The 27,267-nt window shown below is 36.7% G+C and overlaps 1 protein-coding gene across 1 annotated transcript in view; it reads left to right on the top strand.

The window, feature by feature from the left end:
• The window catches only part of MALRD1 (MAM and LDL receptor class A domain containing 1), a 650,667-nt gene that overhangs the window by 91,068 nt on the left and 532,332 nt on the right, over positions 1-27,267 (top strand). The window contains exons 12-15 of the mRNA XM_070500958.1: positions 4,209-4,306; positions 15,731-15,904; positions 23,983-24,103; positions 26,042-26,182. Of these exons, the coding sequence (XP_070357059.1) occupies positions 4,209-4,306; positions 15,731-15,904; positions 23,983-24,103; positions 26,042-26,182 (534 nt within the window). The remainder of the gene's footprint in view (positions 1-4,208; positions 4,307-15,730; positions 15,905-23,982; positions 24,104-26,041; positions 26,183-27,267) is intronic.

Below are 27,267 nucleotides of genomic sequence, written 5' to 3'. Positions count from 1 at the left end.
GAGATGCCGTAATGTATCTAGCCATCCTGCTATTGACTGACAATATCATAACAATGCTACAAAATCCATTCTCGTACATACTTTCTTGTATAGGGTGCTTTTAATTCTATGCAGTAAATAACTAGGAATGAGGCTCCTATAGTTTTGCAGAAAGATATGTACTTGCCCCCAAATTTTAATACTTACAATTCCAGTAGCAAAATTCCAGTAGCAAAGTAGGAGTATTTTTTCTGTTTTCCTACCAGCAGTAAACATTGTATTCTCTTACGATTTTTTTCCAATTTTTGGATGTAAAATGATTTCTCATATGTAAGTTTATTACTGAAACTATTACTCTTTATTTCTATTTCACTGAAAAGTTATCTTTTCAACTGTTTCTAATTTCTCTATTTAGATCTTCTTTAATTTTTCTAAATATTTTAAAGCATTCCGTGTATAGATTTTAAAAATCTTTTCCTAATGTTTTCCTAGGTTTTTGCTATCTTTGCAGCTATTTTAAATGTTACTTTTTAAAAACTTTTTATTTTTTTGGTTGTTGTTGGTATATAGGAATGCAATTATATTTTTAAAAATATTGATTTCGTATACAGTGACCTTGCTAGTTTTTATTTATTATATCTGTGTTTATATATTTTTTCAAATTTTTAGTTTCAAATTATTTTGTCTGCAAATAATGACAATATGATTTCCTTCTTTCTCAATCTTAAGCCTTCTATTTTATTCTTTTGTCTCAATGCAGTAGCTAGGGCTTCTGGAAAAATGTTGACTAGAACTGGTGATAGCTGCAATACTTGTCTTTTTCCTGTCTCAGGGGAAAAGCTGTCGATAATTCAGCCTTAAGTGCTATATTTGCTGAAAGTTTGTTTTGTTTTATCAGGTAAAGATGTTTCCTTCTCTTCATAGTGTGTAAGTTTATATATTTATGTAAAAATGTAATGAATGCATGTTAAAATTTGTCAAATGCTTTTTTCAGCATTTGTTGTGATAATCATATGATTGTCATATTATCTTTTTTGTTTGTTTATAAGGTGAGTGATTTTTCAGATATTAGACCACCCTTGCATTCCTGCATCAAATCTCATTGGATTAGTTATATTTATTATGTTTGTGATTTATTTCTTTATTTTATATGGTAATATTTGTTTATGATATTTGTATCTATATTTATTATAATGTCTGATCTTTAATGTTCTCACAGCATATAAGGAGTCACTTCTGGGCCGTTGCATTAAAAGGAGGTACATACTTTGCCAAAAATGAGGGTGAGGCTGGCATGGGCAGTTTAACCCAGGGGGGCTGACCCCTCCATTCCTTAATTCTTATATTGTGCTAGTCATGTAACCCTTCTGGGCTGTGTGGGTCTGTAAGAGGTTACAATGAACAATTTAGATTACCGGGACCAATCTCCTTTCTGTCCTATAATTTCATGGTTCTCTTAACTCAGTAAATTCTGCAAAGCAGGCTGGTAAGAAGATAAATCCAGAGCCGTGTTTCTAAAAGTCTTTGTGTCTGGGCTCAGAGTTCAGATTCTCTTTACCCCTTACCCACACATATACATTTTAAGACAATATTATTTGTTTTCCAAATATTTAGTTAAAATTCTCTTAGGATTGCATTTAGCTTCCAAATCCATTTTCACTAACGTAGTATTTTTATATTGTCTTTCCATCTAAAAATATGTTAACTCTTTCTATTTAATCAGAGGATTTGTAGTCTTCCACAAGGTTTAATAATGTTCTTCATATAAGTTCTGTCCCTTTGTTGCTAAATTTATTCCTACATATTTTTTATTAATGCCATTGTGAGGAGAATCTTTCTCATCATTTCCAAATCTAAGGTCTTATTGCTTAAGTTATTAAAAATAACTTAAATATATTTCTCTGTTTCCACCTACCTTACCAAATTCTCTTATTAATACTTGTCATTATTGAAAAAATAGAATCCCCGGGGGTTTCTATTTTTACAATTATTTTATTGGCAAAACATGAGAACTCTATCTCTACTTTTCTATTATGTTTACTAGATGTACTATTTTCTTGACTTTTACATTCACTAGACCTGTAAGATAATATTAGTCTAAGATAATTAATGCTGTCTAATATTATCTCTAATTAACAGTGATGGCAGAAATCTAGTCAGTTTGTCACTTTAATTAAAATAATTTTGTTGTTTGCTACTTAGGATGCCATTTATTTTGGAGGTGATCATTTGTCTTTATGTATTTGTTTTCTTTTAATATTTCATTAAGTTTTGTTATTTAAAATGGCTGTTTTTTCAGTCTTTTCAATGTTTGTTGATATGAGTCTATGATTTTACCCATTAATTTGTTTAAATGGAGATTTGGTTTAAATCTCCATTCTTGGTAAGCTCTCATTGGTCAAGATATATTATTTTTTTGATAAGAATTTCAGTTGTAGTTGATAAAATTTTAATTAGAATTTTGTATCTAGGATCATGAGTGATAGTCTCTTTAGTTTACTTTTTTATTTTCCTATTTTCATCATTTTCTCTTTCTTTTCTTTTTTTTTTTTGAGGAAGATTAGCTCTGAGCTAACATCTGCCACTAATTCTCCTCTCTTTGCTGAGGAAGATTAGCTCTGAACTAATATCCGTGCCCATCTTCCTCTACTTTATATGTGGGACACCTGCCACAGCACAGCTTGATAAGCATTGTGTACATCCATGCCCGGGATCCGAACCAGCGAACCTTGGGCTGCCGATGCAGAGTGCACAAACTTAACCACTGTGCCACTGGGCTTGCCCCCCATAATTTTTTAAATTAGAGATATCTGGCATCAGACAATGAGTCAGGGATCTCTCCATATTTTTCTAAGACCTGAGATCCCTTCTTTAAATATTAAATAAAACTCGGGGGTGGGACTGTACATTTCTGGTAGATTTTTTTCCGTCACTCTTCCAGTTATTTTTGTGGTAAAACCAATGTATTCAAACCTTCTACTTCTTTTAGACTTTGGAGTTTTGGTGTCTGTATGTTCCATCCTTCATTAACTGCTTATTTGAGATTGTGTATATTGATTTTAAATGGCTGAGGGAGTAAAATCTTTGAATATTTGTTAATTTTTCAAAGTTTGAATAGTGTTTTAAAAATATTCAGTTGAGTTTTATTTCAACCTGAGGATTTGTAAGCTAGAATAGTTTTTAAAATTATCTTTTCCTACTCTATTTTTTTATAGGTGAAACATAGAGAACTTAATGAGCTTATATATACTGCTTCCATCACTCTTAGTTTGGAATCAGGAAACAGTCTTTATCCTTCCCGGTTGGTTTTGAGATTTAAAACCCATGGAAAATGGGTTCTGTTTTTCCCGATCAGAGATGACACTGCTGACTTGCAACCTTGGTGGTTTGGTTAAACATGTGGTGGTATCTATAACATAATACATTTAAATCTGACATCCTTTCCTTGGTGTGCAGTCAGCATTGACCTGTATCTAGGAAAATCACCTTCTGAATGTGGTATTTTTCAGTCAAAATAGTTGGCTTTCCAAGTTACCCATCACTTTGTGATTATCAGAGGGCAGGATCAGACCTTGACGTTGTTCAGCATCACCTTTGTAAATTTTCAGTATTCCGTGAAGCCACCCCCCATAGCAGTTTGAGAATGTGTGGTCTTTTGAACTGCTGAGAGATGTTATCCCCCTGTACATTTGCTATGAGCACATCCACTGTCGTTAAAATCTAAAAGCAGTTATTTTGTTAACGCTCAGATTAGATCTTTAATTAAGCTTTCATCCCCACTAGCACAGACAACAAGGTCAAACACATAAGCCCCAGGAGAAACCAAACTCAATCCATAGGCTCGTATCCTTCAGCACGTTGTAAAGAAACTTAAAGCTCCCATGGGAATTTCATAAGGGCATGTTGAATATCTAATTGTTAGCTTGGAAGCTTCATTTAATTTGGTTCCAAACTCTATTTATGACGTGAGTTAAGCCAATAAAAATATTGGTTTAGAGGATTTAGATCAAGAGCTTGTTTTTAATCAATTGGATTTTATTTTCGATATTTAATGCTATCCATATGAAAGCGCTTTTGCTTATCTACAGAGCTTAATGGTAAATAAGTAAAAATGTAATTTTCTTTATCTGATAGTTGAATGTGTGCAAGGATAAGATGCCAGAGCAAAGATCTATGACGTGTACAACAATAGAACATGTATGCACATCACCTTACATTTATTTTTGCAGGATCGTTTATTTATTTTGGGGCATGTCAGTCACCTGCCGTGGCCAAGCTTGGAAGTCCTATTCTTACAAAATCGCTCACTGCCTCGACTCCGTGTCAGGTAACCAATTATTGGAATTTCCACTGGCCATTCTGTGGTTGTAAACTGTTCGTCTTGGGTTACTCATGCTAGTAAATGCCTGCTATGTTTCATTACTATTTTCATGACGAATTGAGAGATTTATTTGAGCTATTTCAACATGAAATATGATGTCCTTCCAAAAGACCATTTGCAACATATAACTTACACCCTTCTTTTTGGGGGCCTATTAAAGAATATTTCTGTCATTTTTTATTCTTTCCACATAGTTCTTTCAATGATTTAAAACTGTAGATACACGTTGCCAAAACTACTTGTTATTTTGCCCAACAATGTTAACGGAGTAAAATAAAATCAGTTAAATCAGTGCTTGTTGAAAGAAAGATGAAAGGATGAATAGAGACATATATGTGCAGAAAAAATAATCTCATTTTCTGAAATTTTATTTTTTCCATTAGTCCTTCTGGTGCCAGGTAGACACAGACCAAGGGATCAGATAACGCAGTCCATTTCAACAGCACAGTAGAAAGGAAAGCCAAAAGACTCTGGAGTCAGACAGACCTGGTTCAAATCTCAGTCCTGCCGCTTTCTCAATCTCAGTTCTGCCACGAATTGTATATTCTCTTTGAGATTCAACACTGGATGCATAAGTATTAGCATACGTTTTTCACATGGTTGTGAGGATTAAAATGTGATTAAGTAAGGCACCTGCAAAGTGTCTGGCACATAGTAGGTATTCACTAAACATAATTCCTTTATTTTCCATAAAACTAACCCCTAAATTAAATGTTTCTATTCAGCTTGCCTTGTTTTCAGTCCTTTTGAGAGTTCTCACATGTCCCTAAGCCCTTAGGATTTCAGCCCGTTTTTTTTTGTTTAGTTATCAGAAAATAGTGATGAAATCAATATTGCCTCATGCTAAATTCATCGCCTGTAAATGGAGGGTTACAGCAGTTTACTCAGCCATTCCTGGCGATAAATTACATATCATTCAGAGGTATAAATCTAATTATATGTTCCGCTTGATATAAGTCTGAATGGGAATGCCTGGAACTCTTAATAGATTTTCCTCCCCCTCTTTTTTTCCCTTGGTTTTTCTTGCTCATTTCTCTGTGGGAATTAGGATTGAAACAACTACCTGGGCTCCTGTTCCAGTTCACCCAAATGCACTCTACACTCTCCCACCTTTGGTTTATTTCAATTAAATCCTATGTGATAGATATAAATTTTTTCGAGAACTTCTGAAGCATTTACTTGTTCTTTAAAAGTACTTTATCAGCTTACTTAGCTTTAATTCAAGGTCATGTACTGAAGTAATGCTATCACTCTTGTTACATACATAAAAGACATTGGATATAAAGGAATAGAAGGTGTTAATTCTGCCTTTTCTACAGAAGTTTGAAAACAAACGTTATGAGCTTATTAGAAATTCCTAAGAGTCACTGAGAATTCATAATTTCTTTTTCTTTTTAAAGATGATCTTTATTTTTCATTATGGTATGCTGGTAGCCATTAATTTGTGGTCATCAGGACTGTGTTTTAATTTATGATCGTTTCCACCTGAGCACGTTTTTCTCTATTGTTGCTTAAATTTGGAACTTAGCTATGGGGAGTTATTTAGGCTGGGCCTCAGTGAAAGCAATGGACGGTTTAGACACTTGATGTTTTATCTCTCAGAACTAAGGCCTCAACCTCCCAAGGCCTCAGATACTGATTTAGTGCTTTGCCTTCATTTTTGGCAAGACGGCCGGAAGGGGTATTTGGTTTTCTCTTTTGTCTGCATCTGCTTAAATGTTTGTAATCTTTGAGTTAGAGGGAGGGGTATGTGGATTACTTTATAATACTTTCCAGTTTAGGGAGTAGTATTAGACTGTTAGAGAAGGTTATTTATAGCCTGAGATACACAGAACTAATGTTCTCTCCCAAAGGAGAATTCTAAGAATATAATATTATGTTTTGTAAGTCTGTGGTAATGTGTGATACTTTCTTTCACAAAAGTTACTGAATAAGTGAACAAACCAAATTCTTATCTTCTTGAGTAGTCAGAAAATCCAGCCAATCTTTCTAAATGGAACATATTGATAATAGTTGTGTTCACGGAATAGGGGATTCTCTTCATTTTAAAATGGTAAAGTGAGACAGATAGCCAAAGTTGGGCACTTTAATATGATTAAAGTCTTCATTTTATGAAATCTATGATTTTATTAAGCTACATAATCATATCAGGTTAGTCAGTTAAGAATAGTTTTTTGAAAGGACTTTAAAGGAACATAAGGCTTTCTTTTGAGGTCCTTTTCTAACAGCAGAGCTTTAGGGTCATTTTTCATGAATTACCTTGTACTTAATGTGTAGCCAACACATGGTACCAACATGCACAACTGTTCCTGCAACTAATCATTGTTCAAGATGCGGACTTTAAGTTAAAAGCTTCAGAAGTCCCTCAGTCACTGGTGGAAATGTGGCATTTTTCCTTGGAGCAATCAGGATGCAGAACAAACAGAACATGTGGGAACCAGAAGCTACTATTTCTTATTAGTATTGAAATGCTGTTACTGTCTTCAGTTAACTAGGAAATATCAAATATGGAGTGGATTCATGTGGGTTAATATTTTCCGAGTTCTCATATTTGAGTTACTGTACAAAAGACATAATATCTCCCTTTTAGGACTTGACAATTGAATACAGGACAATTGATAATATGAAGCTTCTGCTTTCAATGCTAGTTTATATGTTTGTCTAGTTTTTTAAATTCCCCAACTTGTTTTGTACTTATTTTAATATTTATTAAAAGAATCATAAATTAAAAAAAGTGAATGAAGATATCAGGGCAAAGATGGATGAAGTGAGAGATGGGTTGGTCCCCAAAATAAAGCTTATTAGGCCCAGGCTACACATTTGAATCTAAGTTTTCCAGCAGCCAATGGAGAGACATGTGAATCATTATTTGGTTCAGATTGAAGGAAGTAAGAAGAAAAAAACAAAACAAAAATAGTTGTGTCTTCTTTCCTGAGTGCACATGTGATACCAATGTAAATGTTCTTTGTCTGATTCAGTACACATGTATTGTTCACCAACTGCTGATCATAGCCTCAATGCTGGAAATACAATAGGGTCGAATTAAATACCTGCTCGCCCTAACACAATGTAGAGTTTAATGAGGGATACTGACACCTATTCAGTGTTAAGTGCCGCAAGAGGGAGTACGGCACAACAATAACAACCTACATACAACAACTCTTAACAATTTTCAAAAGGCCATGTCTTATAATGTTCCCCCGATGGAGTGATGAAAGTGTATACTGATGTCAAATTACAGTATTGTACACCTGAAACCTATGCTATGTTATAAACCAATGTTACCTCAGTAAAAAGAATAAAAAAGAGAAATTTAGAAAAAAAGTGATTATGGACTGGGGCTTGGAATGGTGCAATCAAGCTTTGTTTCCTGATTGTTTTATTTAATCCAAGAATAGATGTTAGAGTACGTGATGGATTCTAGATGGGGGAAAGGTAAGCAGGTACTCTCTCCAATTGTGTGTGGTCAGATCACATGGAGATTAATCACTTAAATGAGGAAAACGGATTATATTTTGTTGAAGATTCCAAACTTCTACTTAAGCTTGTTCAGATAAAGAATACTCAGGCAAAAATATAGTTATGACTAAGAGTCATGAAATTCACTATGGTAGTGATGAGGGGTGTGTGTGTGAAGAATGATCCCTCTCCCCAAATGGACTTATTCCCAGCTGAATTTTGAGGAACTACAGATATCTTAACTTGTTTCCTTTTCTTCCCCCCCCCTTTTTTTTTTTTTTACTATTTTTATTATTCTAGATCTTCTTATTCTAGATTTTGAAGAAATAACAGGTGTAGCAAATACCAGACAGGGTCCGACTTGAAGCAGAGAAGGCAGAGGTAGCAGGGGGTTTGCAATACAACTGAGAAAAGACATGAAGATCTGACCAAGGAGCTCTTGGAAAGGGAAGCAATCAAAACAAAGACCATAGGAAAGTTGAGGAAAGAAGCAGAAAATTTCAAGAGTAGAGTTTCAGTTGAAGACAGATCAAAATCAAATGAAAACGGAAAAGAGAGAAATAAGGAAGAAATCATTTTAGACTTCTAAATAATGTCCTATGTCCATCAGAGTATAAAGTATCAAAAAGCCTAAGTACTCCTAGACTGGCCACTCTCCCAGGGATGGTCAAAGGGCCCTGTAGAAACCAAAGCGCGAGTGGTAGGGCTGAGGTCCTCATGCTCTCCAGCCTGGTTATTCACCTATACTCAGTAATCATATGTAGTCTCTTGTTTAGTGTGTGTCTATCCATTACCCTCCTATCAGTGAAATAGGTGATTTTAGTACATTTGTCTTTTAACCTTCTTATTAGCTTCACAGGTAGTTGATCCTGCAACCTTTTCTATATTTTTACCTTTACGAGTGATTTTATTGCCTGTTTTTTTTCTTTTGGTTTTTTGATATATATATATTTTTTATCTCTATTTGTGGTCATCACTTTCCCACTTAAATAAGTCCCTTCAGCATTTCTTGTAGAACTGGTTTCTTAGTGATAAACTCCTCTCATTTTTGCTTGTCTGGGAAGCTCTTTATCTCTCCTTCCATTCTGAATGACAACCTTGATGGATACAGTATTCTTGCCTGTAGGTTTTTTCCTTCTAGCACTTTAAATACATCATGCCATTCTTTTCTTGCCTATAGGGTCTCGGCTGAGAAGTCCCTTGATAGCCTGATGAGTTTCCCTTTGTATGTCATTGTGGCCTTTCTCTTGCTGCTTTTAGGATTCTCTCTTTGTCTTTAATTTTGGACATTTTAATTATAATATGTCTTGGTGTGGGCCTCTTTGGGCTTATCTTGTTTGGAGCTCTCTGGGCTTCCTGTACTTGGATGTCTGTTTCCTTCCTTAGGTTGGGCAAATTTTCATCTATTATTTCTTCAAATAAAATTTCTGCCCCTTTATCGCTCTCTTTTCCTTCTGGGACACCTCTAATCCAAATGTTAGCATGCTTGATATTGTCTCAGAGTTCCCTAGACTCTTCTCATTCTGTCTAATTCTTTTTTCTTTTTTCTGTTCTTCTTGGGTGATTTCCTCTAGTCTTTCGTCTAGCTCGCTGATCTGTTTTTCTGCATCCTCTACTCTGCTATTGAGTCCCTCTAGTGAATTTTTCATTTCCAATGTTGTATTCTTCATTGCTGATTGTTTTTTTTTTTAATATCTTCCAGTTCTTTGCTGATGAGCTCACTGTGTTCATCCAGTCTTCTCCCAATATTTGTGAGCATCCTTCTATTTTGTTCGAACTCTTTGTCAAGTAGGTCACTTGTTTCTGTTGCATTTAGTCCTTTTTCTGGGGTTTTGTCCTGTTCCCTTGCTTGGAAAGTATTCCTTTGTCTCCTCATTATGCCCCTTTCTCTGTGCTTATTTCTCTGTATTAGGTGAGTCGGCTATGTCTCCTGATCTTGGAGAAGTGGCCTTAAGTATGAGATGCCTTACGAGGCCCAGCAGTGTGCTTCCCTCTCATCACCAGTCCAAATGATCCAGGAGTAACCCCTTTGTGGGCTACTTGTGTCTTTCTGCTGTGGCAGAGTTGCTCCCACTGCAGTTACCCAGGGAGTCTAGTCTTTCCTTCCCTGGCCAGCTGTTTGTAAATCCGGTTTGGGGAGCCTCAGCACCATTGGCTACAAAGTCTATCAGTACACGCCTATTGCAGTTTTCCTCTTAATTGGGTTGTTACCCAGTGTAGCTAGTTCCTAGGTTCAGGGGCTTACAGTTGCGATAGGCCTCAGGCCTACAAGGCTGTTGTCATTTCTCTTAGGGGTGCAGCTGAGTGGGGCTGGCCCTAGGCATGGGAGCGCTCAATTGTTTCAGGCTTTGGAAGGTGGGGCTGATCCTTTTTATGGCTATTTGTGAAGCACAGGTCTTCTGCCGCTGATAAGCCTCACCCCCCACAGGACCACACATACCGTCAACACAGTCCTGGTCTGTGCACACCTCTCAACCCCCTGGAGCACACCCTGATGCCACACTGCAGAGGCCCCCACCTCTCCACCAATGTCCCCCACAGTTCATCCGGTCCTCACAGAGGCCCTGCCCCACAGAGGCAGACATACTTACCTGCCTGTAGAGGATCAAGGCACCCCGTCAATGCAGGCCAACAAGTAGCCTGAGGGCTTGCTGCTGGGTGGGTCTCGTCCCTAGGGCAGCCTGCCTGCCCTGGCTGAACTAGATCAAATCTGCACTCTAGTGGGTGTGGCAGACCCCTGGGCTAACAGGCCAAGGGAAGAATCTCAGTGGTGCCCACCAGGGTCTGTGTCAGCATGCCTGGACTAGGTCAGAACAATGGCCCCCACCAAAGTCTCAGTCTCCGGAGAGGTCCCTCCTCTCACCAAGATGCCCCCAGAACCCCCCATGTGAGTCTCGTTTCACCAAAGGACTGTTACCCTTCTCTCTGGTGATTTTAGGTTGCTGCAATGAGTGAGTTTGTGCATGGGCCCTTTAAGACCCAGGTCTTTTTGGCTTTCAGCTGATAGCTTTTCTGGGGGTGTCCTTGCTGCAGTTAATGGCCAGTGAAGCCAGACAGTAAGACCCCCGTCTCAGTTGGGCTGAGTGTGAAGGATGCTTATAGCAGTATCGCCCCGGCTCTGGACCTCACTCCTCCAGTGAGGGCTGCATACCTTAGAGTGGCTCCCACCTGGCCAGCTGAGAAGCTCCGCTGCTCCCAAAAGTGGCTTTTTTTCTCTCCAGTAGGAATTTCTACCTCTTCCGCCTTGTCAGGACTGTTCCTTGTTGTGGGGGTTCTTTTTATCCAGTTTTCAGTTCTCTATCCAGGGTATTTTTTCCAAAAATAGTTGTAACCTGGTTGTGTTCGCGGGAGGAGATGAGTTCAGAGTCTGCTTACGCCGCCATCTTGATGAGATCCCCACACACCTATAGTCAGTAACTCCTAGTGTAAGTCACCTGATAAGATGTCCTTTCCTTTTATAGTAAAATGAATGACTGGTATTTTAAAACTATATGAGAAATGTGAACTCAGAGAATACAATTTAAAAAAATAAAATAATTTGGGCTTTTTTCCTCTGCAATTTGCAATTAAAGGAACTGCTTCATTGGAAGCTTTTTTAACCACATAAATTCTCTTGAATACAATGATTCAGGGTCTTGCATAGTCACACTATATATAAAACATGCCATAGTGAAAACCTAAGAGAAATAAAACTAAGCCTTTAATATCAACATTTTATTTAACTGCTTTTTAATGAAGCAGGCATGAATCAAGAAAATTATTTCCTTTCAAATAATTAGTAAATAAGTTTTAACTGATTGTATAATCTTAACATACAAGTTTTTCAATTCTGTTTAATAGAATTTTCTGTAATGATGGAAATTTTCCCCTAATATGTCCTTTTTACTAGCAACTACTTATATAATATAGTTAAAAAATTTTTTTTCACTGAGTTAACACTGGTTTATAACATTATATAAATTTCAGGTGTGCCTCACTATATTTCAACTTCTGTATAGACTACATCATGTTCACCACCAAAAGTCTAGTTGCCATTTGTCACCGTACACATATGCCACTTTATCCTTTTTGCCCTCCCCTGATCCGATCCTGTTACCCTCTAGGGAAATTGGATACACTAATTTTTTTCTCTGTATCCGCATGTCTGTTTGTGTATCTTCCACATAGGAGTAAAATCATATGGTAATTGTCTTTCTCTGTCTGACTTATTTTGCTTAGCACAATACCCTCAAAGCACATCCACATTGTCTCAAATGCAAGATTTCATCTTTTTTATGGCTGAGTAGTATTCTATTCTGTACATATACCACATCTTCTTTATACATTTATCCGTTGATGAGCACTTGGGTTGCTTCCATGTCTTGGCTATTGTAAATAATGCTGCAGTGAACATAGGGGTGCATATATCTTTTCAAATTAGCATTTTAATGTTCTTTGGATAAATACTCAGAAGTTGAATAGCTGGATCATATGTTAGTTCTATTTTTAATTTTTTTTTTTTTAAAGATTGGCACCTGGGCTAACAACTGTTGCCAATCTTTTTTTTTCTTTTGCTTTATCTCCCCCAACCCGCCCCCCCCCCCCCCCCCCGCCACCACACACAGTTGTATATTTTAGTTGCACGTCCTTCTAGTTGTGGTATTTTTAATTTTTTGAGGCATCTCCATACTGTTTTCCATAGTGGCCACAGCAATTTACATTCCCACCAGCAGTGCACAAGGGTGTCCTTTTCTCCATATCCTCTTCAACACTTATTTCTTGTCTTTTCAATAGCCATTCTGACAGGCATGAGATAATATTTCACTGTAGTTTTGATTTGCAATTACCTAATAATTGGTGATGTTGAACATCATTTCATGTGCCTGTTGGTGATCTGTATATCTTCTTTGGAAAAATGTCTGTTCAGAACTTCTGCCCATCTTTTAATTGGGTTGTTTGTTTTTCTGTTGTTGAGTTGTATGAGCTCTTTGTATATTTTAGATATCAACCCCTTATTGGATATATGATTTGCAAATATCTTCTCCCAATTGGCAGTGGTTTTTTTCATTTTGTTGATGGTTTCCTTTGCCATGCAGAAGCTTTTTAGTTTGATATAGTGCCATTTGTTTATTTTGTCTTTTGTTTCCCTTGCTTGAGGAGACATATTCAGAAAAATGCTAAGACCAAAGTCAAAGAACATGCTGCCTATGTCTTCTTCTAGGAAGTTTATGGGTTCAGGTCTTACATTCAAGTCTTTAATCAATTTTGAGTTAATTTTTGTGTGTAGTGTAACATAATGGTCTACTTGCATTCTTTTGCATGTGGCTGTCCAGTTTTCCCAACACAATTTACTGAAGAGACTTTCCTTTCTCCATTGTATGTTCTTGGCTCCCTCGTTGAACTTTAGCTCTCCAGAGCTGTGTGGGTTTACAGCTGCCACCACTGCTGCCCTGGTTCCACTGCCTCCACGAGGTCTAGTCAGCCCACCTTCAGATGTATAGATCTTTCAGGTGTTCTGGTATGCTGGTAGATAATCCTTTGTCAGTCCATGGATGTCCTACTGGTTGTAACTTAGATAGGAGAAACAAAAGGAACAACTCACTCCACCATGATGCTGACGTCAGCTCCACATATAACTAATGAGCACTGAAAATATGATGAGTATAACTGAGAAACTGAATTTTTCCTTTTGTTTGATTTTAATCAATTTGCATGTAAATAGCCACACTATTTTTATACCTTTGTCATTTTCCACGTTATACTTAATTGTTCCTTTTCCTTTCACTTTTCCCCATAAAACTCTGAGATCCCTAAGGACACCCAATCCCTTGTGCGTTTGCTGACACAGAGCAGGTTCTCTCTCTTACTCTTTCTGTGTGAAAGTTTATAGACGTTTGCTTAAGCACTGATGCTAATAATCTCACTTATTCTTTCCTTATGTTTTCAATACCTATTAACTGAATACCTACTAAATACAAATCTCCATAATAGGGTCTGTGAGGAATTCACAACATGTAACATGATTTTGAGTTTATGACTTAGTGTTTTACTACTAGTGTATATAAGATTGAGAGTCACAGAGGTTGCACACTTGACGAGTGTCTATCTGAAGTCACAGCTGTATTAATATTAAGTAGTATTAATAAATTATAATGTTAATTGATTTTACCCTTACCAATATGAGACTTGAAAAGACTGTGAAAAGTTTCCTCTTCTATAATAAACTAAAGAACTCTCCTTAAGTGTCTACAATGCCAATTCTGTTAAAATAGTAAATTAAATATAAGTTCTAAGCTCTTATGCTATTGAAGATGGATCCCATTGGTATTTTCTCTTAATAAACTATTAAAATGACTTTGCACTGGTGATGTATGGAGTGACAGTTCGACAGCTTAAGATTCTGACGGGGCATGCATATTTCTTGTACAACTAGGTTTACAGCTCTGTTTTGCATATTTACGAGCTTGGAATTTGCTGAAACTACAGCAGGGATCTAAAATTTAATTGTAGATGAGGAACATACATCCTCCCTTTTTGCAGAATTTAATTAAACACTTCCATATAATTTTATATTTCTCGCTTACCTGTCAAGGTCTGAGTTTAGGTGAGTATGGTAGTGAAATCTAAAATGAAACGGACAAGCAGAAAGAATTTTTTTGATTGGGTGGTGGCAATTAAGTAGACATTGAGGAAAAATGTGTACCACGTTGGAACTGAGAATGCTTGATGTTTTAAACTGAATAATTAAAAAAAAAGTTGTGTCAACTTTCATCTCCACTGAAATTAGTACCAGCAGTGAAATAAATGGGTGTCTATATATGCACTAATATCTGATCATGTAACAGAATAAAAGCACAATGATGAAGGAAAAAACCAAGAATGTAAAATATAGTGAAACTGCAAAGGAGTCACTTTGAATCCAACGAGAAGGATTTCATTTCTGAGGGGCCTCATCTCTGAATGTTGTCTTTTTCTTTGAAACATGCAGCCTCAAAACTCTCTATGTCATAATGAGAAGGAAAAAAAATTGATTGCTGTGTGTCTTAATTGTTTTTTATGGAGTTTCTGTTGACATATTTTGTAGAGGGAATCATCCAACCATTTCACAAATTAATTTTTGTCTCACACAGTGCCTGGTACTTAGTAAATGCTCAGTAAATATTGGCTGAAGAAATGACAGTCCTGAATTCCATGTCATAGCTACTGCTATCAGCCCTTAAAATAATCATCTCTCTATATTTTCTTCATTACCTAGTTAACCTGTCAAACCTTTAGATTATGTCCTCATTGATAGAGAGTAGGAGGTGAGATAATCAAGGCACCCTAGCCTCAAAAAGAATGTTTCTCACTTGGATTAAACTATTAACAGTATCATAAGAGCTCCCACGTTCTTTGATAACAACACAATAGGAAGGAACTAACGAAAAGTATTCATGCAATTCTCTTTTACCCAAGAACAATTTTTCAAGAAAACTGTTTCTTGGTTTGATGTTGGGGTGTCAAGGAGAATGTATAGCAAAACCTGATTTTGTAACTTTGAGTCAGAATGTGTGTCCCCCCCGGATTTATAAGAAGCAAGAGAGAAGCTGAGAAACTTCCATGGCAGCAGAGTGGTACTGCCCATGATGGTATGGACGTATAAGTGTCCTCAGACTTTTCTTGGTAGTATGCTAGTGTCCCATTGCTTTAGTCATCTCTATGGCAGGTGTTAGGAAGACCAGTGAGCACAGCTGCCTTAAGGGTTTTTAAGTGGAGACACAAAGGCTGGCAAAGAATGTACTTTGCATTTTCTGGGCTTGCATATTCGGAGGAAAGGAGAATGGAGAGGATTATATTTAACGCCAAAGTAGTTGGGGATATTTTTAATTATAGAACAGCTACTGGAGACAGGTAAATGAAATATTGATGTTATTCAAAAACTTTCCCCACCAGGTGAGGTTTTGGTATCATTTGTCTCAGCGTTCACATCTCTCGGTTTTTACAAGAACATCACTGGATGGGAATTTGCAAAAGCAAGGTGATCTAATTGGAATCTCGGAATCTCAGTGGAGACAAGCAAAAATCGACCTCTATGTGAAGGCTGGGGAATCTACTCTGCCTTTTCAGGTAAGCATATAAGAAATTAATACAACTCAGCAGAAGGTGTTTATTTAATGCTAATCTTTTCAGACAGCAATGTAATGTATATATCCCATAAGTTTATCTGATATTAATAAAGCAAGCACATTCACAACTGGGGAAGAGTAAAGAGGTTATCTTGACTACGTGCTCAAGACTTATTTGTGGAAGTATAGCAAAAGTGGAGATAAGAATTGAGTAGGATAGCAGAGAGAAGAGTAATTTAACAGGAAATATTTGCTTTTTTAAGTGAAGAGGTGGATTGCATGAGGTAGTGAAAAAAATCTGACTTGGGCTGCACTCATATTTTAATCCTATTTCCTCATCTTCAGCTGCCATTAATATTGAGGATTTTGTCAACCTTTTATGTCATTTTCTTGGTTAATAATAAAAGAAGGCAACTGTAGCTTATCAAATGGATGCCCCAACTTCCACCCTCCTGGGCATGACTCCCTTCTGGAAGATGTTTAAAAGGGCTGTTTTACAAACTAGGTTTCGATGGTGGAATATAGTGGAAAAACACTGCGTTTGGAGTCAGATGGTCTAAGTTCCCATCTCTGCTCAGCTCATGGGTTGCTGAGTGACTGCAAATCACGTCTTTGAGCTTTAAATTCCCCAGTCTGTGAAAACCGCAGTGAAAGTAAAAGGAATACTTGAGGGAAATCTGAGTATTAGAGAGAATTTAGCTAAAATGGTAGCTATGAACATGGTCTCTGGAGTCTGAGGTTCAAGCCCAAGTGTACAATCATAGGCAAGTTACTTAATCCTTCCATGCCTGTTTCTTCCTCTGTAAATGAGGAGGGAAGAGGATTATTGTTGGGGTGTTAGGAGCCCCTGATAAATAGCACACCTCATCTAGTACTCATTTATGAACCAACTGAGATAAATATAGAAGTCAACAGATAGAGAGCAAAATATTTTGGAGGAGATTCCTTTAGAATCTGCAGCCATATATTTAAAATAATACTTCACCAGGACAAACAGATTCACTCAGAGAACAACTAACTCTGCTAGAGAATACAGGACTCACACTTTGGGGAAAACTTTTACCGTTAACCAGAGATAACATCGGAATGCATGCCTCCTGAAGACAGGCTAGTTCCCCAAAGCAGGGTGGGGGCCATTGAATAAGAGAAGAGAGTGAATTAAGCATGCCCAGCTTATTCTTCTAACATCACCAATCAGTTAAATCATCCTTCTCTCATGGCAAAGAGTAAGAGGTCAGTAACAGCAGTGTTACTTCCAGAAAGTTCCTACAGGTGGGAGCAGGAGGAATAGGGAATAAGCATCGACTCCTATTAGTATTACCTACTTTGTAGAAATATGAGGACTAAGTGGTTTATACATGTAAAGCACATGGAAGATAATATGGCAAGAAGTCAACACGCAAAAGTTAACTGTTATTGTTATTGTGGTTATTACTTGGATATTGTTTGGGAATAGTAGACACTGAATAAATATTAGTGTCCACTATTTTGAAAGAAAGTCTCATCTTGACCAGAACTCTGGGCTCAATGATTAGAGGTTTCTTCTCTCAGTGAAGGTCTCTAAACTCCCCTGATTCTCGAGGATCGTATTTATGCTTCCACCCCCAAACCCAGTGGACAAAAGCATCATGAATCTAGTAGCTCTTAACAGCTGGAAAACATTTGACATAAAGACCAGTCATGGAATCATTTTAGTGTCAATCTCTATTACATGTGACAGGGCAAACAAAATCAGAATAATTTGATCCCTTGCCTCAAGTATTTATAGTCTGTATAAAATTCTTTTCTTTAGGTTTACTTTTAGTTAGACTGTAGCTTATTAGTATCTCTCAGAGTGTGGTGTTAAATGACATATTGGGAAGAAAACAGAATGTCCTTGTCCATACAAAAACCTGCACATGACCACCTGCGTGTAACACCTTCATTCATATTTGCCAAAACTTGGAAGAAACCAAGATGTCCTTAGTTGGTGAGTGGATAAGTGAACTGTAGTACGTCCAGACAATGGAATATTATTCAGCACTAAAGACAATGAGCTATCAAGCCTTGAAAAGCCATGGAGGAAACTTAAATGTATATTACTGAATGAAAGAAGCCAATGTGAAAAGGCTCCATAATACATGATTCCAACTGTATGATATTCTGGAAAAGGGAAAACTATGGAGACAGCAAAAGGATCAGTGGTTGGGGGGGTGAGGGAAAGGGGGAGAGGAGGGACGAATCGGTGGAGTACAGAGGATTTTTAGGACAGCGAAAATACTCTGTGTGATGATCTGATGGTGGATACATGTCATTATTCATTTGTTCAAACCCATCAAGCGTACGACACCAAGATTGACCTTTAATGTAAACTATAGACTTTGGATGATTAAGATGTGTCACTGTAGGTTTATCAATTGTAACAACTGTTCTACTCTGGTGGGCCATATTGATGATCGAGGAGGCTGTGGATGTGTAGGGGCTGGAGGTATATGGAGACACTCTGTATCTTCCCCTCAATTTTGCAGCAAACCTGAAACTGCTCTAAAAGTCTTAGTAAAGAACAAAACAAAACAAAAAAACCAGAACGTGTTTTGTTAGAATTGTAGCTGTTTGAGAAATATTATGAATTAAAACGCATGCCATTCCTTTTTCGGCCTGGAGGCACTCATTAACCTGTCACTATTATTGAAGACATTCAGCACAGTGTAGGTTTTTCTCTTTAATATTTCTTCCTTTGGGGTTTTAGTTTTTGTTTTGCTTTGCAGTGAAAACTGAGACTACTGTTTATTATCTGTGGTGTGTGAACTAGTTTGTAGATTGACCAATGATTTGAGAGGATGTCATAATTTGACAGCTGCAGATTTGTGATTTTTCTAGAGCAGCCCTGCTCTGCTGCTCTCCTCTCTTTCTTCATTCTCCTCTGTGGGGGCTCAGTGCCATGTGTTGGTGTTTCTGTCTCCCCAGTTGAGGGTTCCCAGGCAGCATCAGTCACCCTCAGCTTAATAATGATGTCCTTTGAGGGGAGTGAATGGTCCTGAGTTCTTCTTTTTGCTTTAATTTTTAATTTTTAAAATTTGTTTTTGCTGAGGAAGATTTGCCCTAAGCTAACATCTGTTGCCAGTCTTCCTTTTTTTTTGGTTTTGCTTGAGGCAGATTAGCCCTGAGCTAACATCTGGGCCAATCTTCCTTTATTTTGTATGTGAGTTGCTGCCACAGCATGACTGATGAGTGGTGTAGGTCTGTGCCTGGGATCCAAACCCATGAACCCAGGCCGCCAAAGTGGAGCACACTGAGCTTAACCACTATGTCATGGTGCCGGCCCCTGGTCCTGGCTCCTTGCTAGGCTGCAGCCATGTTTAATTCACTCCTGAGAAGGTAAGAGTTTTATTCTGTGCCTCTGTTCCTTCTTATTCAATCCTGTTACTTGGCTGTAGTACAGGTTTGTTTAAGAAACCACAGGTGAATAAAAAGAAAAATAAGAAATAGTCTCTCAAATTCCACCATTAAAAAGGCTACTTATTACAGGTCCACAATCTCTAATCACCAATTTGGAAAATTAAAATTTGGAAAGCAATAAGCTTTTGAAAAATGAATTTCACGTCAGAATTGAACCTGGCCTGAACCGGTGTGAAGTCGTTAGGCAGTTCATTTAGTGACGGGCTTGATTATAGAGTGCTGCCCTCCTCTCCCTGAGGGTATCACGTAATATACACGATGTGTGTTAGAGTAACACTCTCAACTCTGAACTATTCACATTTCAAAACCCAGCTGGACCCAAAGACTCTAGATAAGAAATTGTGGGCCCGTGTTAACGTTCTGGTGTGAATTAGTTCAGGTTTTTTATACACACACACAAGATGCATAAATACACACAGTCACACACAGATATATACAAACGGTATTAGTTAACACATTAATATTACTCAGAATATTATTAAATATTTCAAACAAGTAGAAAATGCAGAGAGAGGCAAATACCCATGTACTCACACCCCAGAATTAACTAATGTTAACATTTTGTTTGCTTATAATGTTAATCTGTTTGCCTATAAAGATGTAGCTTTTGTCTTCTTTGTACCCCTTTCTTTTCCATTTCTTGTCCTCTACAGGAAAAAAAAAAATGCTTGTATAATCTTGATTTTAACCTGATTTCTCTAAGCGTATTTTCAAAAGTATGGAAATACGCATGAGGATTCCAGCGAGGTGCGGTTCTACTTCGTGCTTTCATCAACAAGCAATGGAAAAGATGTTATACCTACAAACAGCCAATCTAGCTTTTAAATATTCAAATATATAAAGTTTATCTTCTTGAAAATAGTCTTCTTTGGCACATTAAATTTAGCAGACTGAAACATTTAAGAGTGACCTTAGCCATTGCCTGGCCGTCAGTTCAATGTGACTAAACTCTGAGCCATGTTTGTATAGTGTAATCCAGTTCAGTCCAGAATTGGGAAGGAAGAAGGCATCAGATTGTATGACCTCAGTGTTCCCTTGCCCCCATGAAATCCTGCTTCAGCGTGACCCTTTTGGTGTCTCCTGTGGACATCACAGGAGTGCCAATTGTGTTGAGTTCATAAGGAAATAGGCACACCTAGTTGGGGAGGGATTTCATTCTTTCTGGTGGAAAAGGATGCGGCTTACTGTTTTTCTGTAAGAACAGCAAATTACCACATTTCGATGCTCCCTACATTTCCTATGCAGCTTTTATTGGGAGACTGTAAGGCAAGTAGTTAATAGTATTCTTTATAATATGTTTTAACTTGGCCCGCTTGTTTTATATGTTCAGCTTTTTACACAAATTTATTTATTTAATTTATACTTTTTTTTCCTAACTGCTGTTCTTAGTTTTCATATCTAGAAGTGACACTTTTTCTGAGTACTCTTCATTGATTTCCAATTGATCTGCTTTCTTTGAGTTTCGTATTAAAACATAATGGTGTCATATTCTAGATTTCATTTTAAAATGACCCTTATGTGAAATTTCCCGCCATGATTGATACCATGATCAGAGTTAATGATATAAATCAATAACAATTTCCTGACATTATTTGAAGATTCAGTGAAGGGTAAGATTTATAATACAAAAGTAAAAGCTGGTCTAGTCTCTGTAAAATTGCTGTGTCCTCAGCCTTCTTAATCCAGGGCCTTGTTAAATCCTGCTTTGCCAGGTAGCTCTGTTCTGCAGCATCTATCTGCTAAAGATTAGTTATCTATTTCGTTATAGTTGATACAGTAGAGCATAATTGTTAATGGCTCAAGTTATATATTTTTCTTACTCAGTATGTGACCTTCAACCAATTTACTTCAACTCTCTAAGCTTCTGTTTCCTTTGCTTAACATAAGGATGAAAATAGCACCACCTTCACAGAGTTAAAACCAGTGAATGTCTCTTGTATGTAGTAAGCACTAAATGAAAGTTAGCTGTTGATCTTATTAATACCATCATCATTCTTTAAAAGTTACTATATTCCAACTACTCAGCCATAAAAAAGAATAAAATCGTCCCATTCACAATAACATGGATGCACCTTGAGGGTATTATGTTAAGTGAAATAAACCAGATAGAGAAAGACAATCTCTGTATGACTCCACTCACATGTGGAAGTTAAACATGTAGACAAAGAGAACAGATTAGTGGCTACCAGGGGAAAGGGGGGGATGGGGGTGGGCACAAAGGGTGAAGTGGTGTACCTACAAACAATAATGTACAACTGAAATTTCACAAGGTTGTAACCTATCATTAACTCAATAAAAACTTTTAAAACATTACTATATTCCATTTTTTCTTTACTTCTTCTTTTCCTACTTTCTACATTTCTTCTTAGATTCATATTTATTCATTCTGTTATTTTTTAAAACAAAATATCAAAGAACCAAAATCTAAATATGCTGGTTGAGCATTTCTCTGGAAAACCTTCCCTTGGGTTTGCAGATGTGAAAAGTAATCACTTGATTGTAAACAATATTTACAAGTTGCTGTGGTTCCCGAAGCAAAAACAAGAAATGATTTTGCTCTTTTAGGGAGTAATGTAATATAGTTGAATAAAACAATAATCAGCATGATCCTGAAAAAGAGTTTTGGAGGGGAAAGACATCTACATATAATTTGAAATTTAAATTCTCAAATTACCTTGATAATCTTATAAAATCTTAAATTCTATGCTCCTGTGTAGGGGAGAAAAAAGTTTTCCTTGATCCTCTTTGGGTCCCTGGCTGGGTCTGAAAATTAAACTGACAAAGCAGATTAAGATGAGAAAAGAGTATAAAATTGTTTGTTTTAAACAAACTCCCCCTGGCGTGGGAGCCTGCAAAAGGAAGTGAGGACCCCCAAAAACAGTTAAACATGAGTGTCTTTTTGCTAGGTTTGGTGATCAGTGGACAGTCATGGAAAGATATGATAGGGGAAAGAGCGTGAGCTAGTGTAGTAAACTGGGGGAAACTTAGCAAGAATCCTGTCTAGATTCTTCTGTATCCTTTTGTCTTTGCAGATAAGGATACCTCTGGGTATAAGGAGGGCAGCTCTCACATGAGGATTTTATGATCTGCCTTAAGGGAAGGGCATGTCCATCCTGCGTGTGCCATTTCTCAGGTTCCTTCAGCTTAAAATATTCAGTATGCCAAGGTGCCATATTTTGGGTTAGTGTGTCTTGAACCCATCATCCTGTGATACCCAGAGTTTTCGAAATATACCCCACACTTTCACATCTCCTTGCTTTTGCTTGTTATGTTACCAGTTTCTCAAAGTAACAAAATCCTAGCCTGCAATTATAACTGAGGCTTAATATTACCTCTTTACTAAGTCTTTTTTCAAATTCTGTCTCATATTCTTGGCAGAAATAAAGTGCTTTCTTTTGATTCTCTTAGTATCTTATATATATCTCTTGTATAGCACTTAAGGTGTAGTTTAGTTCTTAATGTATCATACTGAGTAAGTTGTAAGATCTTTGAGATCAGAGATCCTCCCTGATAAGATGGAAATGCACCTGCTAACTGTGTGCTGGGCTGCTGGTCCTGCTATGCATCCTTAAGACTCCAGACATAATTTCTTTCTTGGTTTTTTTTTAAGATGGTGGAGTAGCAACGTAATAAGGTGAGCGATTAACAAAAAAGAAAAATTATATCCATCATTACTCAGAGTGTTAGAATAAATTAAACTTAGATACTTCCAAGTGCTTTAGCATATGAGTATTATTAACCAGCATATGTGGTTATTGATTGTACGCTTTACCTCACTAAGTAGGTTTCCGTATATGTATACATTGTATATATACAAGTATTTAAATATTCTGATATGGAAATGAATCATTGCCTCCAGCAGACCCATTACAAATGAATTCATATCTCAATTAAATTGAGTTGTAAAGTACACAGTTGATTACCCCAAAGAGCTCATTTTAAATGCATATAGCTCTTAATGGCTCCAATGGGAAGGCAGCCCTTCAGTAGTGATGAATGTTACAACTTTTAATTGAAACAAGGTTACCTAAGATATTAAGGTTACAGCAGATGCTGTCAAAGCAGTTATGACTTTATACATTTATAATGTGAATCTTCTGGTCAAAACAATTTTCTAAAATTAGATTGGAAGGTGGGACAAATGCAAATGAGCTTCTCTACACAAAGAAATAATGTAAGACATTTGTTTCTCTTAAAAAATGATTAAAGAAGACAATTTTGGTGATACAAGCAAACCTTATTTAACACTTCACGAAGTGGACAGTCTCCATTTCTCCATTTCGAGAAATGTAAAATGGGACAGAAGACAGAAAGCTTAAAACATAAAGAATAAAGAACAAGGAAGGGAAAAATAGAAAATATCTGATTGACTGAGGCCACATAGACAGCCTTGTTTGGGGTGAGAAGGAACAAAAATAAATAGTAAAGAGCCCGGAGTTGGCTTGGTGTTTGGGGATTAGCTGACTGAATATACAGCGTTTCTGGTCAAGTGGAGCATTTACAGGGACACAAAAATCATCTAAGTTTTGGTGTGCTGACATAACACATGGGGCAGAGGAGGCTCCATCTTGGGTCTAGAAAGTTATTTCAACACTTTTATGTGTTTTTTTTTTTTGATATTTTATCTTTCTGTAATTATAGTTAATTTTAGAAGCTACTGTTTTATCATCAAATGCTACCGTCGCTCTAGATGACATCAGTATATCCCAAGAATGTGAAATTTCGCATAAGTCACTTCCAGGTACCAGCGTACAAAACAAAGGTAAGTTTTTTCTTGTGGTTATTATAATTTTGAGTATTGAAATAATTATTTCTCCTTGATATCAAAATATAAAATATATTAGAATCCTTCAATAATATAACTGACTAATACCTAATACTAGGATGTGGATTATATCACATGTCCTTGAAAACTAAAACTATTTTGTTAAAAAGGTAGAAATATGATATCTCACAGTCTAGGCCTTAGGCTGTCTTCCAATAATATTCTATGCTTGTGGTTAAAACTGTCACATACAAATTTTTTAATTATAAAAATTATAAATTTTAATTATTTTGCATGTTTTAAAAACATTTATATAAAAATTCAATTCTATTTTAATTTTCCTGGGCACTTCAAATGAATATGTAATGACATTCAAGTTTCAGAATCACTGAGGATTTCAAAGAAAAATTATCGTGTTTAGTAAAATGACTAAGGACAGCCAAAAATTTCAAACTTGAACCTAAAATTCTGTGTTTAAGTTCACAACATAATATTTTCAAGAAACAGATGCAGTTTGACTAATTCTTTGACTACATATTTTGTAGAGAATTTCAGTTAAGGGACAGGAAGATTGTCATAAAAATGGATCCCAAATAGTTGAACAGGCATTTTTGAAAATTTAACCATTACTTAGGTTCAGAGATTGCATTGGAGCTGTCTACACTGTGCATGCAGTTACTTTGTCATTCGAACAGTAATTGGTGTTTTTCTGTGACAACTCCTACCCGTAGATCTCAATTAATAAATAGACAATATTAAAAATGTTACCTGAAACTGTCACATTTCATTTTTCTTAATCTCTATACATGAAAGTTATTTGCATGTGGAAATCAGGCACATCACGTATTCTGAAGTTATATTTCTTTAAACAACATATTTTTGTTAGAGGAAAAGTTGCATTCTTGCAGGAGTTAAATACACTAATCAAGGATGATATGGGAGAAACAATTCTGGATTGAGACTTGAGTTAAAGGACTTTTCATTACAGGTCCTTTATTAAAGACATCTTTCATTGGTGAGGTTGCATAATTCTATGTGCTAACTTTATATTGTGTTAATATGTATTTACATTATTCAGAATCTGCGTCCTGAGTTTATAAGAAGTTTAAGCCGTGCGTCTTTATAAGCTGTCTATGTGTGTGGTTCTGACAGACTGTGAAGAATGTAGTATAGCATATTTGATGATTAATGAATTTTGGAGGGTTAACCAGCGTTACCTTATTTCTATTATTTGATTAAACATTTTCCTTCTCCTAATCAAATACCGCATCACCAGAATTGGAATAGTGGGAAGGCATTAAAGTTGACACTGAAGAGAATGTAATGGGAGGCAAAAGTCTGGTTAAAGATTTTAAATTATCACTAAAATTAACCTCAGCAGAAGTGTCTGAGAGTACTTGATCTCACTTACAGAGAATTCTTTTCATAAATTCACTCAAAACTCATTTATATGTGCTTCAATCTGAACACCAGCTCAGTTGGTTAGAGCATAATTCCAATTAGGCCAAAATTTTATAAATTATGCCTGAAGGCCAAAGCTTTTACACAAAGAAAAAAAAATTTCTTAACTGTGTTTGCAAACTTGTCCAATAGGCAATTACAGGATGTCCTTTATGGAATTCAGTATTACTACCTGGCAGAAATTTAGGGACAGGACTGCAAGGAGAGTTAAAAAAATGTGCCTTTTCCTACGGATGGCGAATTATATTATATTCGTAGGACCGAATGGCCAGAGAGTTGCTGAGCCCCTGTGAATTAAAGCCTCTTCACAGCAATTCTGAACGCATTAGCTTTGTGTTTACATTTGGAGCACCATAGGCTAATTGAAAAGAGCTAATTGTGCTCTGATTTGGCCTTTTATCCAGCTTCGTCATCTTCGGCATGTTTAAAAACTAGTATTCCTAGACAATTATGCATTTCCTTTATTTGTTGAAGGACAAGAAGATGTTATATCCTCTCCACCTCTTAATTTCGAAGCTGGATTTGTGCCCCTTGAGGATGCAGACTATTCTTCATCCAGCAAGTTCTATGATCTTACGTCTGACTGCCCAAGGGGAGCGGAGGAAGCCAATTGTGGTGAGTGAAAGTACTGACTCCCTGGGCTGAGATTTATGTGTACACGTTTACTCTCTGAGTGCAACATGCTTACTACTCAAGTGAGTGTTGTTTAATGAAGACAGTCAGAACTGAGACCTCTACACAACCGAAATGACTTGCAGATGAAAGCAAACCAGATCAGCTTTAAAACAGAGCAATGAATGACGACATCTCTTTAACTTTCAGTTTTGGTGTATTGGCATATAAAATCTGAAATAAATGCATGATAGAACTCAAAAGACAAGAAGGAGAACGTATTAGAAACATTCCTTTGTTAAATTCTTTTTGAGATCATGAAAATGCTTGCTGTTATTCTAAACACTTGCCATTCCAGTACAATTAATGGCAGAGGGTTGTATAATGCTTAAGAATGTTCTTTCAAGCTATAGTGCACCTACAAATAATTTTGTCATAAAATTATAGATCATGGTTAGTTCTTTATATTTTTATATCTGTGAGAATTTCCTTTGAGTTTCTCCAAGGTAGTGCATCCATTCTTTCTGCATTGTACTTGTATGACTCTCAAGTTATCCTAGCATCCCTGGAAAATTAATAAAGAAGGAAAAGAAGGAGGGTGTTGGTGGATCAGATTTTATAAAAGTATTTATATGAGTGCTATTGAAGACAATGAAGACAGGCAAAAGGGAAGATTACGGGAGTTTCACATTTTATTGACTACCCGTACCTGAAATGAAACCCAAGGTAGTTTTCAGTCAAGACAATGGTGGGGCATGGACATATTCATGAGGTGTGGTGGAGCACAGAGTTGGAGAGACTCTTCCAGCAATCCATGCAGAAAACACATCAGAATGATGAGAAAAATCAGAGACATTGTTGAACTCTGATACATTGGCACGGTGGCCATGGTGTGACTCACAAAAAACCTTTATTGAGTGTCTATACCAATACATTCAGTGAAGAGTAAAGTGTGGTCATTTCCCTCAAGAAACTTAGTCTGTTAGGTGAGAGATATGGAGATTTGATAGTTATAACTAGAGTAGAGGTGTACACAAATTGCTTATTGTGACTCTGAGTTAGAGAATGTATTCTATAGAAGGCAGATA

This window comes from Equus asinus, chromosome 29, assembly GCF_041296235.1.
Source record: "Equus asinus isolate D_3611 breed Donkey chromosome 29, EquAss-T2T_v2, whole genome shotgun sequence".
In the NCBI taxonomy this organism is placed as follows: Eukaryota; Metazoa; Chordata; class Mammalia; order Perissodactyla; family Equidae; genus Equus; species Equus asinus.
This window is presented reverse-complemented; position numbering and strand designations above follow the sequence as displayed.